At 34.7% G+C, this 17,426-nt stretch overlaps 1 protein-coding gene across 1 annotated transcript in view; it reads right to left on the bottom strand.

Moving 5' to 3' along the window:
• Hpd (4-hydroxyphenylpyruvate dioxygenase) overlaps positions 1–17,426 on the bottom strand; it is a 70,558-nt gene that overhangs the window by 34,260 nt on the left and 18,872 nt on the right. The window contains exons 3-7 of the mRNA XM_090409854.1: positions 13,930–13,992; positions 4,589–4,736; positions 3,141–3,223; positions 1,998–2,087; positions 1,781–1,884 (exon numbers count right to left, since the gene is read on the bottom strand). Coding sequence (XP_090265980.1) covers positions 1,781–1,884; positions 1,998–2,087; positions 3,141–3,223; positions 4,589–4,736; positions 13,930–13,992 — 488 coding nt within the window. The remainder of the gene's footprint in view (positions 1–1,780; positions 1,885–1,997; positions 2,088–3,140; positions 3,224–4,588; positions 4,737–13,929; positions 13,993–17,426) is intronic.

Genomic DNA, 17,426 nt, shown 5'->3' with positions numbered 1-17,426 from the left:
AATACTCTTTAAAGCTTTAGCAGAAAGGTTTACCCGATATATACAATTAAGGAAAGTGGAAAACATCGAAGACCATAATTCTGCATAAAAAAAAGGTAATAAAGAAGACATCAGTAACTACAAACCTATCTGTTTATTAGCACACACATAAAATATTCGCCAGAGTCATCCTAAACCGAATACAAACCTCCATCAATGAAAATAGTTGCAAAGAACAGGCTGGTTTCAAAAAAAAAAAAAAAGGCTTTTCAACAATAGATCACATCCCAACTATCACTCAGCTAACAGAAAGATGTAGAGATTACCAGATCCCACTTTGTCTTTTTTTTTATAGATTTTAAAAAGGCATTTGATACTGTTGGGCATAGCGCAATATTCCAAGCTTTAATAGAACAAGGTGTAGAAAAAGCATACATCCAACTCATAAAAGATATCTACAAAGAAAGCACAACAAATATCACCCTTTTCAATCACCCGATTAAAATTAACTTAAGTAGAGGAGTACATCAGGGTGATGTCTTATCACCTAATCTCTTCACATCTACTCTGGACAGCATCATTCGAAAAATTGACATGAAAGATGAAATAAACATTGATGGTGAAATATTAAATATCCTATTATTCGCCGATGATGTGGTATTAATATCTCACTCACCCGAACTCCTAGAATCAATGCTGAATAACATAAGCCAAAACTGCCAAAAAATTGGATTGGAAATACACCCTGACAAAACAAGATGGATGAAAAACAAATACTGTAAAGATCATACAATCACTCTAGAATCCCACACCATCGAAAAAGTTGAGGAATACATCTACCTCGGCCAGTCCATAAAAATGAATAATGATATATCAAATGAAATAGCAAGAAGAAAAAGAGCTGCTTGGATAGCCTTCAACAAAATAAAATCAACAATTACCAACCAAAACATAGATATAGACATAACAGCCCATCTTTTCAATAGTCACATCCTACCAACATTAACTTATGGCAGTAAAACATGGAACACAACTTTAAAAGAAGAACAAAGCTTAATAACAACTCAACGTGCAATAGAAAAAAGAATGTGCAATATAAACAAAATAGGCCATGTAAGACACAGAAATCAGGAAGAAGTCTGGACTCACAGATATAATAAAAACAATCTACAACAGCAAAAGAAGATGGGCAGGACATTTCGCCAGAATGAGAGACAACAGATGGACAGTCAGAGTTACAAACTGGTATCCGAGAGATACCAAAAGGAAACCTGGAAGACCAGCCTTAAGGTGGAAAGACCCAATGATTAAGAAAGTTGGAAGAAGATAAAGAAGAAAGGCCCAAGACAGGAACAGCTGGACTCTTTACGACCTGCAGTCATGGAGAAATCCTGACTGAAACCACAGGTCCATCAAGGTAAAAGCTTTTCAACTAAGGGTGTGTGTGTTGCTCGCATACGGAGGTAGTAGGGTTTTTCATCACGCAGACTAACTGGCCAGGATTCAATAGATAACAATCGATATTCAGTAAAAATTAAGATTAAGAGCAGCCATGGACTCTACAAGCATCAATGATAATGATGACTGCTGCATAACTACTTTTAGCAGATAATTCTGACACTGAACAACAGACTTAACTGTGCCAGTAGTATTAATAATGCAAATCGCATTCATAATTTGTGTATGTGTGAAAAAATGGTTTAACATTTAAACGTTTAAACTGAATATTAGTATCCTAGGTAGCTAACTGCAAATAATTCAAAAAATAACGGTTAGGAACTTCGTTCACTGGCATACTTACAGCTTTGAAAGCAGTACGTCATCGTGTAGGGGCTTCTTGTATCCAGGCAGGAAAAGTCCATTGTAATTTTCTTTTTCGATGAAGGTGTGAGTTGTATCTCCAAACTATAAAAGATATAAAAATAAAACGTAATTGTTCTATTTCAGCATTTATAATCGAAGCAAAAATTAACGCATGCAATCGACGAAAACATACAGCAGAGAAATTTGTGACTTACCGTTTGAACCGAAGCGAATCGGACTGTTCCACAATCATCACTCTCTTCCCAGATATCTTTAACTATGTGAGCCCCTCTCTCATTGGCTCTCTGAAAATACACAAGGCATAATGAATATCATTTTTCAAAGGAAAAAAAAAGGGGGAGTAAATGAGATTCCAAAGTATTGCTGATCAGTTACTCGTGATACTTTTCTTTTTTTTTCGCTTTTTTTTTAAGCCAAACGAATAATGTTATTTTATTAATATGATGCATCAAATTTTCATGGAGTCCAAAGCTCGTTGTGAGGACTTTTCTTATTGATAATTTTGGCAGATAAGTGTGTTCATCTTACCAAATACCAGTTGTGAAAATTATGAGTGGAATTTAAGACACGGTACAACAAACTGCGTGTGACATTGGCGCCTCTAGCGACGAGTCTTTTGACTCCATGGGGGTTTGATGATAATAATAATAATAATAATAATAATAATAATAATAATAATAATAATAATAATAATAATAATAATAATAATAATAATAATATAAAAGGCGTTAGCTGATTTATTTTATTTTATAATAATAATAATAATAACAACAACAATAATAATGATTTCTGTCTTCACAGTCCTCTTAATATCGTCAGGGAATAAACCTTTTTGGTTGTTCCTGCAGGCAAGTATCCACTTGCTTTGACTTTGTCATCACATTTAAAATGAAATCACAAGGGATATGTAATGCTATTTATTTATTTATTTATTTAAACAACGACAGCAGTTCCGACCTTAACTTTGCTAATTCTAATTCTGAAATTGAAATTTATTAAACATAAACCGTCCAGTACAATCACTTATTGTATTATATTATCGCTTCTATCAGATTACAATTCTAATTCTGCTTATATACATTATTTGAGAAAAACATTGATATGATGTAAACTCGTATTGGAGAAATCAATACCCCCCCCTGCTGCTACGCACACGCACGCACGTACGCGCGCCCAAACACACACACACACACACACACACACACACACACACACACACACACACACACACACACACACACACACACACACACACACACACACACACACACACACACACACACACACACACACAGAAGGAGGGAGAGAGGAAGAGAGAGAGAGATTAGCAAACATACCTTCATGATAGAATCAAGGTCGTGCACAGTGAAGGCGATGTCCTTTACTCCATCTCCATGAGTAACCAGATGATCTCCCATTTCTATAAATAAAGAATGTTTGTATTATATTCAATTTAAACTATTTCTGTTTAAAAATATAAACAACATTAAGAACATTATACATATACTTTATGTATCTTGCAACAAAATTATCTTGCTTGAAATTATTGTTTTTAAAATATTACATAATTAATTTAATCTTCATATTACTTATTCTGGGTGAATTAATTCCAGGAATCACCATTCGGTATTATGATGCAAATGTCTGGGTGCGTTAAAAGGGATTCAAATACTGATAAATCAGCATGAATGTTAATGTAGTGATTTTATTAGGTAGTACTTGCTCGGAAAGACGTATATGCTACTCCTAAGAGATTGAAAGAAATTTCCAGGCCTTTTCGAACAATATTTCAACATAGTTATGAAAGCTGGTCCAGTCTGTAAGGTAACACAGAAGAAAGAAATCTAAACAAGCCCAGGAAGAAGAAATTGTTTTCATATTTTCTCTCCTCCCGACTCCACAAATATGCGAGGTATGATTTAAAAAAAAAATTCATCTGATTTTATTTATTTTTCCTGTACGATAACAGCATTCACTAGTTATTCCAAGCTACTATTCTCTTGAGAATTCATATTGATAGGGCGATTACATACGTTTTTTCCCCCAATTTACTTCTCATCTCCAGTAAGCAGGGTGGTGGTTATCAAGTGGAATTCGAACCTAAGAGTCGTATCTTGGACAACGTGATACTGTCCATTGCGAAACAGGTCGACACTTGCAGAATTTTTTTTTTTTAAGACGTATTTTTTTTTAAACTGGATTCACATTAAGGGATGAGAAATAAACAACACTCCTCGTTTTTTACCTGAATTTCTCAATGGAAAAAGTATTGACTAGAACATCGTCGTTGTGGATAGACCTGTCTACATTGCGTCTTTTTTTGGATTGTTATATGTGCGCCGAACATCGAACATAAATGCTAATTTTCAGTTTGACTTTTGGGATTGAATCTGTTATTTATAATTGCATGTTTGATTGAAAAACAATCAAATATGCGAGTTTGCTTATTGCTTCTTCTCTAAAAGCAAGTCTTGACATTTCGAAGGTTTCTCCCATTAATGGGTTTAACCCAGTCAAACCGGGTTAAATCCAAATGTGTAAATTCTGCAGATAACCTACCACGGCAAACTAAAAAAAAGTTGTGCACAAAGCATCAATCATCCCTGTTTGTGGTCCAATTCTACAGCGAGTATAACAATTAACTGCCTACTAACTGATCAAAGAATTCCTGAAAATCAAATCAGTGAGTATCTATGTCGAATTTTCACTTGATGAGTTTTAAGGAAGCAAAACGAAAGTATTTTTATATATATTATGCAGTGAATTAGAAGACATAAAAAGTTACCTGAATTTCCTGGATTCAATGCTGACATGAAAACGAAAATGATTTTGTCTTGTTTGACAACGTGTGCAACCACTTCACGCGATCCTGTCTCTAGTCCTTTGTACGCCAACAGTTCGAATCCCATTTTAGTGCAGTAATAAGAAGCAGCCTAGAAATAATAACAATAAAAAAAAGTTGAAAGCAAGATTTATTTCTTGACATATCGCAGCCTGCCCATTACCTCACAACGCTTCTGTCGTTTACCTTCATAAGAAAGCCGGCATCAGAAAACGATTCTCTAAGATGCTGTAGATAGTATTTTGAGTGTCTAAATCAAATCTAATACCAAAGTATTGCTTATATCCGATCCTGGTAGCTAATTTTGAGCATAACATTCATAAAATACTTAGTGTCAACTAGAAATGGAAGAAATGTGCAAAATAATAATAATAATCAACAGAGTTAAAAATACATAAAAGTACAGTTAGTCCTCGATTTACGAGGAATAACAACAGTTACACAAGAAATATAATCAAAAAGATTCTTCATAGAAACCCTCCACAATGGCAACCTTCTGTCACGCAATATACATCGTCCATCGTCATCCCTTATGCAGGCTCAGTGTCAACAAAATTGCTAAACTCCTTAAGTCTTTCAACTTCAGAGTTGCTCTCAGACCTGTCAAGACAATACGCCATATTTTAAGATCACCAAAGGACATTATTGCCTTTTTCTAATACGCCGGTGAATACATCCCATATTCCTGTGGATTAAATTACGTGGGGCAAACATGAAGAAGCCTAGAAATTCGAATAAAAGAACATATAGGAGACGTGAACAACAACAGAACAGATACTTCGGGATTAGCCAATCACTTCTTGATCTCTGACCACACCATCGATTGGGATAAAAGTTCCATGCCCTATATAGAAGAGGATTTTCGATGTAGAAACTTCAAAGAAGCCGCCGTTGTACTCCGCTCTGGAGAAAATCTAAACAGAAATCAAGGGATGATTCTGAAAGACATCTGGAAAAGCCTAATAAGTTTGCTCAGCTTACCAGAATTTCTTGACAATGATTGATACACCACGTTCCATGGTTATGATGTTACGCGCCGTTTTAATTTATTTGACAGTGTTACTCTAGTCTTCTTTTTTACTAGCAAACGTTAGTTCCATGCACCCAGTGCCGGATTTACATATAAGCTAAAAAAAGCTACAGCTTAGGGCCTCGCAATCTGCCGGGGCTACAAATAAAAAAACAAAAAAATATAAAAATTGATAAAAAAATATTGGTAGAAAAATCTCTCAAATGATGATAATTTCTAAATAATTTTAAATATACAAAATATAACATCAAAATAATTTTGGCGCATTGTAAAAGTGATTGATTAATAAAGTGATTTTGTAAACGCATACTTTATTATTTTTTAATAAAAATTAAAAGACTATATTTTCATATATTAAAAAGGCGTATATATTTAAAATTTTTCCGAGACCAGCTGATGTAATTTAAAACAGTAGGGGGCCTTTGGATTTTGTATAGCTTAGGGCCTCAGCAAGTCTAAATTCGGCCCTGCATGCACCGTTACACATGTCCTGAAGAAGCCAGACAGAAATGCTGGTGAAACTTGTAAACAATTCTTGTATATATTTTACAAAAATTTCTGGTCAACTAATAAAGCCAATATAAAGATCCAGTTTAATATTTAAGAAGTGACCAAATACAACACAGAGATCAATAAATAATTATTTACTTATAATTCTGTGTTCTGATATATACCGTCAAAATTAAACAACACGAGTGTACAGTGCTTTTGTGCATGCGCTTACCAACAAAATAATCGACTACAAACACAGAGCAAAGTAATTCTTCAAAGCTGTTGCTCTATTACTTGGACAATTCATCGGAGGAGGTAGAAGAGGCTCTGTCATGAAAATAAATTCAAGAATTGCAAGAGTTCTGAGGATGGCTCACCAGATGTAACTCGTGGAAGATCTAGACTCATATTCAGAGAATGATGTGACAGCAGGAGGGACTTCTTAAAAAAAGAAATGTAAATTATGCCTTTCAACTTACTGGACACAATTTGCCTTTTTCTTTTCTGCGTAAATTTCTCTGTAGAAAGAAGTTCACCTTACATCATTCTGTCTACTTTGCTAAATCTCTTCATGTTGGGGCCCGTTTCCTCAAACAACCAAATGACCTTACTTACAGAGGCACTTGTGTAATTTTTTTCTGTAAACTTTGTTTTGGGGAGGGATTCTTTTTGTTCTGCTTTTTTCCTTCCCTCTCTTCTTCTTCTGAAACTTTCTGTGTTTCTACCTCTCTAAGGTTTTCATTTCAAACAGCTACGCATCTTCATTGTCAACACTTTCAACCTTTTAGCTAGAAGCACTATCTTCTCACTATCACCTTTCGAAGCTTTGTTTTTTGTCGAAAACCTGTGAATTACAAAGACGTATTTTCAGCAGCTTCTTTGAAACACCATTCGCTTTACTCTCACCTCACTCCATACGGCATCTACAGTCTTTGTAAAGTGCAAGATGTTACATAATTCCTTCGAGAATCGGTCAGTCTTCTTCTCCTCACTAGCAGCAATCGTCAGATCAAAATTGTTTCCTAAATAAATGCTTTGAAGGAAGTAATTAATCCTGATTCATAGATCTGCAGGAGTGAGGTGGTATTCGGTGCAAGTATTAACGGGGTAGCCTGCCTAAGTATGAGTGGTCATGAGTCAAGAACTACCGCAGATTTAGAGACCCACTATTAAAATTTTCCAGCTTCAGGCCCCCAAAAAGCAGTACGGGAGATGGATTCATTGTCTGATGGGAGACCATCACCCTGCTTTTTGGAGGCCTGAAGCTGGAAAATTTTAATAGTGGGTATCTAAATCAGGTTTCCGGATTATCTAAACTTTAGATAGTCCAAAATCTAGGTGGGATCCATATAAAAATACCATATAAGTAAGAGTGATGTTCCCTAAGTATTTATGCGCACTGCACGTTAAACTAGCGTTGTCCGTTCAGCTGTCGCGATTCTTCCCGACTCTTGAGAGTGGTGCAGTTGGTAGTGAAAATGTTCGCCTAAGTTCGATTCTGTCTTAGGATGAGAGAAACATTTATTATTATTATTATTATTATTATTATTATTATTATTATTATTATTATTATTTTATTCACATAATTGATACACAGTCAAAGCAAGATATCATATAAACAAAAATTTGACTGGTGATTCAGAACAATTCAGATTCTACCCAAGAATCTAAGAATAGTCCGTCAGGTAGCGTTAAAATATGGACTGTTACAAGTAATGCTGTTTTTTTGTAGGTCATATGGGGTCACTTCATTGATGTTTAATTGCTGTAAATAGTTGGAGAGCTTCTTTGAAGTTGCACCCACTGATAACTATTCGGGTGACTTTGGTGTGTTTAAGCCACAGTCGACCAACTTCGATTGCAGATCTCGATATTTAGTGATTTTTTTCCAGTTTTTTTTTGTTGTTAATGTTGTTATCACTGGGTACTGCAATATCGATAATCCAAACCTATCGATGTTCGATAATTGTGATGTCAAGTCTATTGTGTTCCAAACCGATCAGTTTGTATTCTAAAATCCCAGAGAATTTTCGCTGTTTCGTTTTCCAATACAGTCTCAATTTTATGCTGCTACCAGTTATCAGAAGTAGGAAAGCCCATATGTTTTGCATACATGCCAATGAACTATTGTGGCCACTTGATCATGGTGGTATTTATAGTCAGTTTGAGCTATTTTGCTGCAGACACTGATTAGATGTTCTACAGTCTCATCTTTCTGATTTCATAATCTGCATTTGCTGTTATTATTGATGTTCAAAATTTTTGCTTTGATTGCATTAGTTTGTAATGCCTGTTCTTGAGCTGCTAGAATAAATCTTTCTGTTTCTTTTTTTAATGTATCCTTGATGTAGCCATTGCTACGTCGTGTTCACGTCAATTTTGTCCTCAGTATCGCGAAGAAATTGCAAGGGTTTATTTTTTCAGCGTACTTATCGGTTATTCTGTTGTTCATTTTTGTAATCGGATTTGTTTCCTGTTGCTTAGAAGGCCCTCTTGTGTAACTGCTTGAAGCATTGGCTCAGAGCTATAGTCGATGTAATTTCTTAAACCAATTTCTTCTTCTTCCACGGTCTGTCTCATTTGCAGCAGACCCCGTCCACCTATTTTCCTCGGTATTACAACCGGTCAACATCACTTCGTGGATGTAATGCATGATGCATAGTCATTAGTTTTCTAGTTTTGCGGTCCAGTTTGTCCAGGTCTTCTTTTGTCCAATCCATTATGCTAGCTGTATCGGATCACTGGTTTAGCACAAGAATTCATTGCTCTAATTTTGTTTAATCCATTTAGTTTTTTTTTTTTTTTCAGAATATTTCTAACTCTTTTGATGTATTCTGATGCTGAATGTTATTTAACTTTCGAGTGGAGAATATTATTGGCTTCTAATATTCCTAGATATTTATAGTGTTCGTCAGCTGAAATTGCTTTTATATATTTCTCTTGATTAAAATTAAAATTGCTAGTATCTAAACCAAATTCCATTTTGATGTCCTGACTGAAAATACGAACTGTGTTCAATAAAGAATCTATTTGCTGGGCCGATTTTCCATATAACTTCAAGTCATCCATATACAACAGATGGGAAATTTTAATATTACATTTAGGAATTTCATATTCAAGTGTTTTGTTTTGTTCAGAATCATAGATAAAAGTATCAAAGAAATGTTGAAGAGCAATGGTGACAAGGAAAATTCCATGGAAAATTCCACGTTTAATGCTGATATCTCCATATCGTTCATTATTCACTATTAATGTTGTTTTCCATGATTTCATAGAAGCAGCCAGAAACGAACATGTTTTTTGCTAATTCCAAATATTTGTAGTGATTTTAGGATCCAGGTGTATGGGAGGACGCTAATGCTTTCTTGTAGTCTATTCATGCAATGTTTAAGTTAGTTTTTCGTCTTTTTGAGTTTCTGAGAATCATTTTATTAATAAGGATCTGGTCTTTTGTTCCTCTAGATTTTTGAAAATTGCCTTTTTGTTCAATCGGATAAATCCGATTATCTGATAAGTAGTGGTATATGGAATTTGCTATGATTGCACTGAACAGTTTAAGTATAGTTGGTAGGCACGTTATTGGATGATAGTTACTTGGGTCTTCACCCTTATCCTTATCTTTCATGAAGAAAAAAGTGCACCCAGATATCATCCAGGAATGTTTTCTTTATTCAACTGGCTCACAATTATAGATTTTATGTGGGTCCACTGATCGAATACACGAGCATGTTTGATGTTCCACATCAATGTGGAACATCAAACATGCTCGTGTTTGATGTTTGATGTTCAAGCATGTTTGATGTTTGATGTTCAAGCATGTTTGATGTTCCACATCAAACATGCTTGAACGTCTTAGTATTTCCTAAGCTGCACTTCCACTTGTTGACATATTCTAAGCTGATTTCATAGAAATTCTCACCTACCTCAAAAAACTTAGCCTCATTAATTTCTCCTGAATCGACTGATATTTTCAGTTGTTTTTTGACATCAGTAGTTACAAACACGTCACATTTTCTGGACTCGAACATTGAAAATTTCGTAAACAATTTAATGGCTACTTTTGTAGCTGAAATATTATCTTTTTCAATTAACTAATGTATGGAACTTAGACACTTGATCTCTGGCAAATGACAACCACAATTTCAAACAGGATCTTCAAATAATTTTCGCAACATAACAGGGCATTTTTCTTGAGAATGAAAATAAGAACGAAGCCCATCAAACATGCTTAAAATTCTTTCAATTCATCGACCCAAGGACAAAAATCTTGTATTTCCATGCTCTTAACAATTTATCGTAAATGTTTCCTGCAAAGTCATAAAAGTTTTTCAGTTCTTCAACTCTGACTGTGGTGGTGGTGTTGGTGTAGTAGGTGGATTGAGTAGTGGAGACAGACAGAGGGCTGTAGAGTAGGTGCCCCCCCCTCGATGAGTCTTTGGATCCCTGGAGGTGTTATGTAATAATAATAATAATAATAATAATAATAATAATAATAATAATAATAATAATAATAATAATAATAATAATAATAATACATTGAAATTTTGTATACTTCACTGCAAAACATTCAATATCAATTGGAAAACAGTCGACAGCACACCGGAGACAACTGTCCATAATGTGTGCCCCACAACCAATACCGATAATCTGCCTCTTCAGTTCAGTTTCAAGTTTTTGCCAGACATTATTTTTGTCAAGTCTTTTGCAACCATTAAAATTGGTGTTCGTGTTATCTGCACACAAAGCAACAATTTTGTTTTGTAAGGCAAATTTGTCACTCACTTCCTTTAACATAGCACACTGTAGGTCAGATGTTTCACAAGGTAAGCGAATAAAGTCTATAATTTTGTCTCAAACACCACAATTTGGCAAAAAGTACCGCACAACGATTGGAAAAAGCGATGTATTTTTAGTTTGATGCATCTAAACTGACTGTAATGCTTTTTGTTTTTTCAAATCCTGTATTACTTCGCCCATTATGTATGGTGAAAAAACGTTGATAATTATTGCTTCCGATTTGGTATGTGCTGAAGAAAATTTTGATTCTTAAATTTTATTTATCAATGTCAACAAGCAGTCATTTGACCGAAAACTTGGGCATTGACGCACAGAATGATACGCAACAAGAGCTTCACTTGCTGTAATTTTATGGCTTTCACTATCACCATCACGTCTCACCATAAACGAGCTGATGTTTTTAACTGAAGCCACAGTCTTTTCAGCATTCTTATGTTTCTGCTACGTAAATGTTGATTGGTGTCGCTTCTGCCTCCAAGAGTAACGATAAAATGGACATTACAATGTTGTCATACCATTTTTGTTAGATCACTAAACACAGCTTGTCCAGTTTAATAAATTGAAATTCTTTCTGGAGATCGTCATCAAAACTGCAGTTTCCCTCATTGACATTGCAAAAATAGACTTAAAACTTTAAAAAATATGAAATTTAAACCACCGGCATTGAATAACAAAGCTGCCAGTTAGCATACAGGCAAAACGAAAACTAATGCTACAGCAGAACGGACGCCGTGTGTCTGAGACGCGCAAGTGTTGCCAACATGTATCTTTTTTTATTTTTTCTGAATAAATCACTGCAGATATCGATTTTTAGTATCGAACAATGTGACTCCATGTTGGCAACACTTGGGCATCTCAGACGCGGTATCTCTGCTGTAGCGTTAGATTTCGTTTTGCCTGTATGCTAACCGATTAAAATGATACACGATTATAGGTTATGAATAATAATTTATGATTGACCAATATTAAAGTGTATTTATAGTTTTTATTAAAAACGGGACAAAATTGACATTTTTATTAAAACGACGGGACAGGCAGGAAATGTGGAAAAAACTGTACTGTCCCGTTCAAAACGGTACGTATGGTCAGCCTACCTAAACATCATGTCAAGAACTATTTAGCATTCGCACAGTATCTATCATACTGTGCTTTGAACTCATTCACAGTCATAGCACCCACAACAGACTCTGGCAGCTTATTCCACTCATTCACCACTCTCCTTTTCAAGGTTTTATCTATTTCATCTACGAGAACGTTTTTTTTTTTTTTTTAACAAAATCTGATCCACGTTACTGACATAATTGACCACTGTTAAAGGGAGAATGAAAATCATCAACCACTTAAAGAGATTTGCAAAAATCTATACCATAATGGGATTCAAAGCCACGGCATCTGTTGATTGGATAAGGATAATCTACCCTCTCTGCAATCCAAATTCGATCAGATGCTAATTAAAACTATACGGATGCAAATTGTATACAATACAATACACATGAGAGGGCTGCACAACGGCAATTACCAGATTCCAAATCTGTATTTACTTTCAATAAACTTTTAAGATTCGAATAATTCATTATTGCATATAATTTTCTGATTAAGTTCTGATTAAGATTAAGAAATTCAGAATTAATTTCTTTTTTTCCCCAGACAGAACTGCTAAAAAAGTGTTTCACGAAGAAATGGATTGGTCTATTAGATATCCCCAAAAGGAACAAAAGACGACTGATAATTTAAAGGGAAAGGTATCGTGTGGTGTCTGTTTGCTTGCTTTTTAGATTCACGTGTTTCAATTTTTGTTAATTTTTGCGTAGTAAAAATGTGATTAAATAATTTAATATGCATACAGAGGGTGTAGCTTTTGCCTACAGAGGGCGTAGCTTTTCTTGGGCTTTCTCAATAAAGAGCTATAGCTTTAATTTAATATATTTGTTTTGAAAAACATGATTGGGTTCAGATGGTTATGCCTCTTTTCGGGAAGTTTCTAAATGTGATTTTTTTTAAATTTTTTTTATTTAATATGTTATTTGTCAACGCAACATATCTCAAGTTAACTGCGGTATGAGATATTGCGATCTACTCGCGATGGGGTTCGGCCGCAGTTTAATTTGAAGCAACTGTTGGATGCTGTCTAATCTGCATGGGTTAACAACCATTGTAATATTTTTTACACCTTGAAATCCTTGCCCTGACGAGTTCAGACTGTTAGAAGACTAAAAGCAGTGCTGATATTAGGTAAGTGTATACCTAACTAACTGACTACGCAATGTTCATATTTGTTTTGTATAAATATGTTTAAAACATATTTATATCTGATAAATGTTTCCTAAAGGTACTTTCGGTCTTAATATTAATAATTTACTGCATTTTCTATTCAAATAAACTTATGTTTTTGTAAACTTGTTGTTTTCTGTATGTATGAAAAATTTTATTTGTTGACAGAACCGGAAATGAGTTTTTATGGCAGCCATAGTTTCAGCCAGAAATGTTTGTATTTTTATTATTAAAAAAAGAGAGAGATAAGAATTACGTAATTTTACACGTAATATCTCCAAAAGCTAGATAAAATGGCCACACGTACTTCTTATAAAGGAATAAAAGACGTTAGCGATTATTATTATAATTTTTTTAAAATTATATTATATATTTAGCAAAAACTGGCTTCTTCGTTGGTTAACTAACAATTCATCACTGTTGCTAGTTCGTGATATTCGTGTGTTTCTTTCCTCCCCTCGTCATGGAATCTTTCGCTAAATTTAGACGGGTTGTAATTTTAAACAACTGCTTCTTTGAAATGGCTTCATCAGTGTTTTACTGGTTTGAATTTTTTGTAAACGGGATTTTAGGCATACAAGCATTCGGAGTCTGTGAGGCAAAGAAACCGAGATGGGGTTGCTTATGCGAATGAGAAAAACATTTACGGACATACCTGACAAATTCATGGAAAATAAGAAAGGAAATGTCTTACCTGTTTAGCATTCCCTACCCACATGGTTATGTGATCGAAGTGGAGAAAGCGTCCCGAGTCAGGCTGTAACAGAAATGAATTTTAAGTTCTTCAGTACATATATATATATATATATATATATATATATATATATATATATATATATATATATATATATATAAAATAGTCATGTTTTTCAGGAAAGAAAGCAAGTTATAAATTTAAACCAAATACTCAATATCTTTATTGGTATATAATCTCTCTCTCTCTCTCTCTCTCTCACACACACACACCCACACACACAGAATATCAAGTCCATTTCATTTTTTTTGTAATTCATAATTCCTAAGAAAATAGGATGACATAAGCTTGTAGTGGGTTGTTTTATTTGAATGCTACATTAGGTTTTACAAAAACCAATCTTGGGATTGTGGCTGTGTTAAACTAAGTAAGGTACATTGGTCATCGTAAGTTCGGGAAGAGTGCGAAACACTGAAGGCCATCTGCAGGTCATGTGTCAGGATCCCTCCTCCAGATATAACTATATAGTTGAGGAAGATAGGTGATTTTTCTTCCGTTATTTCTTATGCTGATTCTCTCCAACTATCTAGAAGTAATCAGCATATTATGCTGTTTATGTAACAGCCTTACAGCTAAGAACCCCCAAATGATTATATTTGAATTGTATGCACTGACTGAAGATTCTTATTTGTCATCGGCTCATTTTCTAATATTCTTAAGCATCAAGTTTAGGAGAGGACGTAGCTTTACGTTTGTTTTTTTAGAATTCTAAGACTTTAAAGAAATACAATAATACGTTTGCGTATAAGAAAAGCTAGTATACTTCTTTTATTTGTAACCTAGGGTTGTTTTTATTTCGTCAAATACAAAGATGAGCCATAAATATATTTACGAACCATAAATATACTATTGGGAACAAATTTGTTTGTAACTTGTGCAGCCTGCATAGCTCAGTTGGTTTACGCAAACCCTTGGGTTGGGAAGACCCGGGTTCAAATTCAGTCTACGTGAGGAACTTTATCAGAGTTTTTCAGTCAAAAGGTGAGTTAGCCGGTCTCATATGGGATTGATGCGTTTTTTTTTTCTCCCGGAAACTCGGTTTTTCGTCCCTTAAAACAGGCAAACCGGTCGGAAAAACACACGCAATGTACATACATAGGACACTTCGGGAATAAGGATTAATCAGCCTATGCCGTCAGAATCTTGTTCTTCCAGAGCAGAGATTAGAAGAAGCGAATTTGAGTGTGAGTTGAGGATTGCAATTTAGGAGCCGAATGTTAGAGTTTTATAAATTCGCTTGAGATTATGGCTGTGAGAATGCTGACTGCTGCGGATAAGAAAAATAGCGATTGTACTACACTGAGCATTAGGACATTCTCAATTGGAATCCCCGTGGACAGAATGAGGAAATGGTCGAAAGGAAACGGAAGAGAACTGCCGGATACTACCATACTATTACGAGTATGTATTATTCATTATAATAACGAATTATTCCACTGTTGAGTTCCAGTAAATCTAGTAGTGTCCAATCCCATCCCTCGTGGGCCGTGTGGAAAGAAGACCAGGCTCAATAACACAACGTACAGGTGTGTTTAGTTGCTGTTTCTTTCTTTCGTTGTGGACTTGTCCTGTAAAAATAAAATCATAAATGTGGAGTATTTCGAAGTCCATTTTGATCTGGTGAAATACACTTTGCTTACTTCCTTAGTAATCCGCAATATACCCGGAAATGACTATGCGTATGCCACAGTAAATGACTTTTTATTATGAAAATATTTCGTCTTGTGCATCATAAGACATCATCAGTGCAGCAAACGAACAACAATAGGAATGGGAAAATTAAAAAAAAAAACAGTATTGCGCATGCTTAAATTAGAATCCCTCTATGTATGCAGTCGCGTGTTCATGGATTAAAAACTACTGTGCTGAAATTGAAATTACTTAGATTAGATTAAAAAATAGAAGATAAATTATTGAATACAATTGAGGATAACAATTTCCCACACTTTCGGAATAGTGAGAAAGTAGTTGCGATTAAGATTAGGTCTGTAAAGTAAGGCTTCTTTCTTTATATAGGCGTTCATGTTTATGTGTCGATCTATGTAGTAACTCGGCGTTTAGCCATAGGATCCTGTGGTTAGCATTTTCGATTCTATGTTGTGCAAAGCCAGATTCGTGAGGTTTGATAAGGCTGATGTGGTCCCTTGATGTTCAGTTTATTTATAGATATTCCTTCCTGTTTGTCCATAGTAGGACAAGTTACACGAACATGGTACTTGGTATGCGCAGGTAGCATCATTAGTGACAGTTTGCCTTTTGGAGAAGGTAGCAAGTTATGGATTTGTACGTAGCAACGAGGTTATATTTTCTCATAATTTTTGCTACACGTTAAGGAATGCCTTTAATATATAGAAATAGAATCTTTAGAATAGAAACCCGGAAATAGAATCTTTATAACCAGAGGAAAATACTTTTCCTAATAGGAGGATTTTTTTTCCTTGTTGTTGTTGTTCAGTATGAGAACACACTCAATTTACAGGCAAAAAATACTGTGGTTGGTGGTAGTAATGGGCGGTAGATGGCGATGTAGTGTGTGTGTGTGTGTGTGTGTGGTTGGATAATTAGTAGTAGGAAAGACAGTGAGATGTGTATAACTAAGTAACGGAGTAGAATAGAGCGCTCTCCCGTGATGAGTTCTTAAAAATAATAATAAAACATCCCACTTTATGGGATGTGAACTGCTGAGTAATAATTAAACAATGCGAGAGTCTAGAGGACAAAATATCGGGTACTTTTGTGTTTTTGTCCGGGAATTTTCTGTCTTAGCGTGTTCATTTACATTTTTCACAGGAGCCGAACTTAAAATAGTCACTAAATTAGTGAGAATATTATTCACATCTCTAAAAAGAAACAATTTATTTTTTATGCATTTACGACCAACATGTTGTCCTCAATATACTAGTTTCCTTCTGTAAAACAATTTATTTTGAAATAATTTTTTTTTTGCATATTTTTTACCTCGCTCAATTCCTTATTTTAAAATCTTCCAGTAAATTTTTTTCTTCAAAATTGTTTAAGACTTCGATATAGATATTTAGATTATTTCCATGTGTAACAATACTTTTGATAAATTCATTTAACTGTTACAATTTACGATACATGTCAGAGCTTCATGAATTTGTCTGAGATCGATTTTATATCCACAAGCGAATTCATTAAGCTGTTAAAATCCTGCACATCGTAAATAATCAGATTTCCTCGTACTAATCTGAGATCATAAGATTATCTATAAGTCGTATGTCTTTTATTTATGTTGAAACATTCCAGTTGTGGCCAAGGCTACAACTGGAGACGAAGCCGCTTTCTGTATTTATTCCTGCACATGCCTTCGAATCAGTGACCTGCTTCCTCCAATAAGTAAGGTGGGCTTTTCATACCTGAAGATGACATCGATTGATCACTAAACACATTCATAGAAATCCACGCCAGAGATAAGA

Source organism: Typopeltis vanoorti, chromosome 20 (assembly GCF_054136105.1).
Source record: "Typopeltis vanoorti isolate ZY-2024b chromosome 20, IOZ_Tvanoo_1.0, whole genome shotgun sequence".
NCBI classification, from domain to species: domain Eukaryota; kingdom Metazoa; phylum Arthropoda; class Arachnida; order Uropygi; family Thelyphonidae; genus Typopeltis; species Typopeltis vanoorti.
This window is presented reverse-complemented; position numbering and strand designations above follow the sequence as displayed.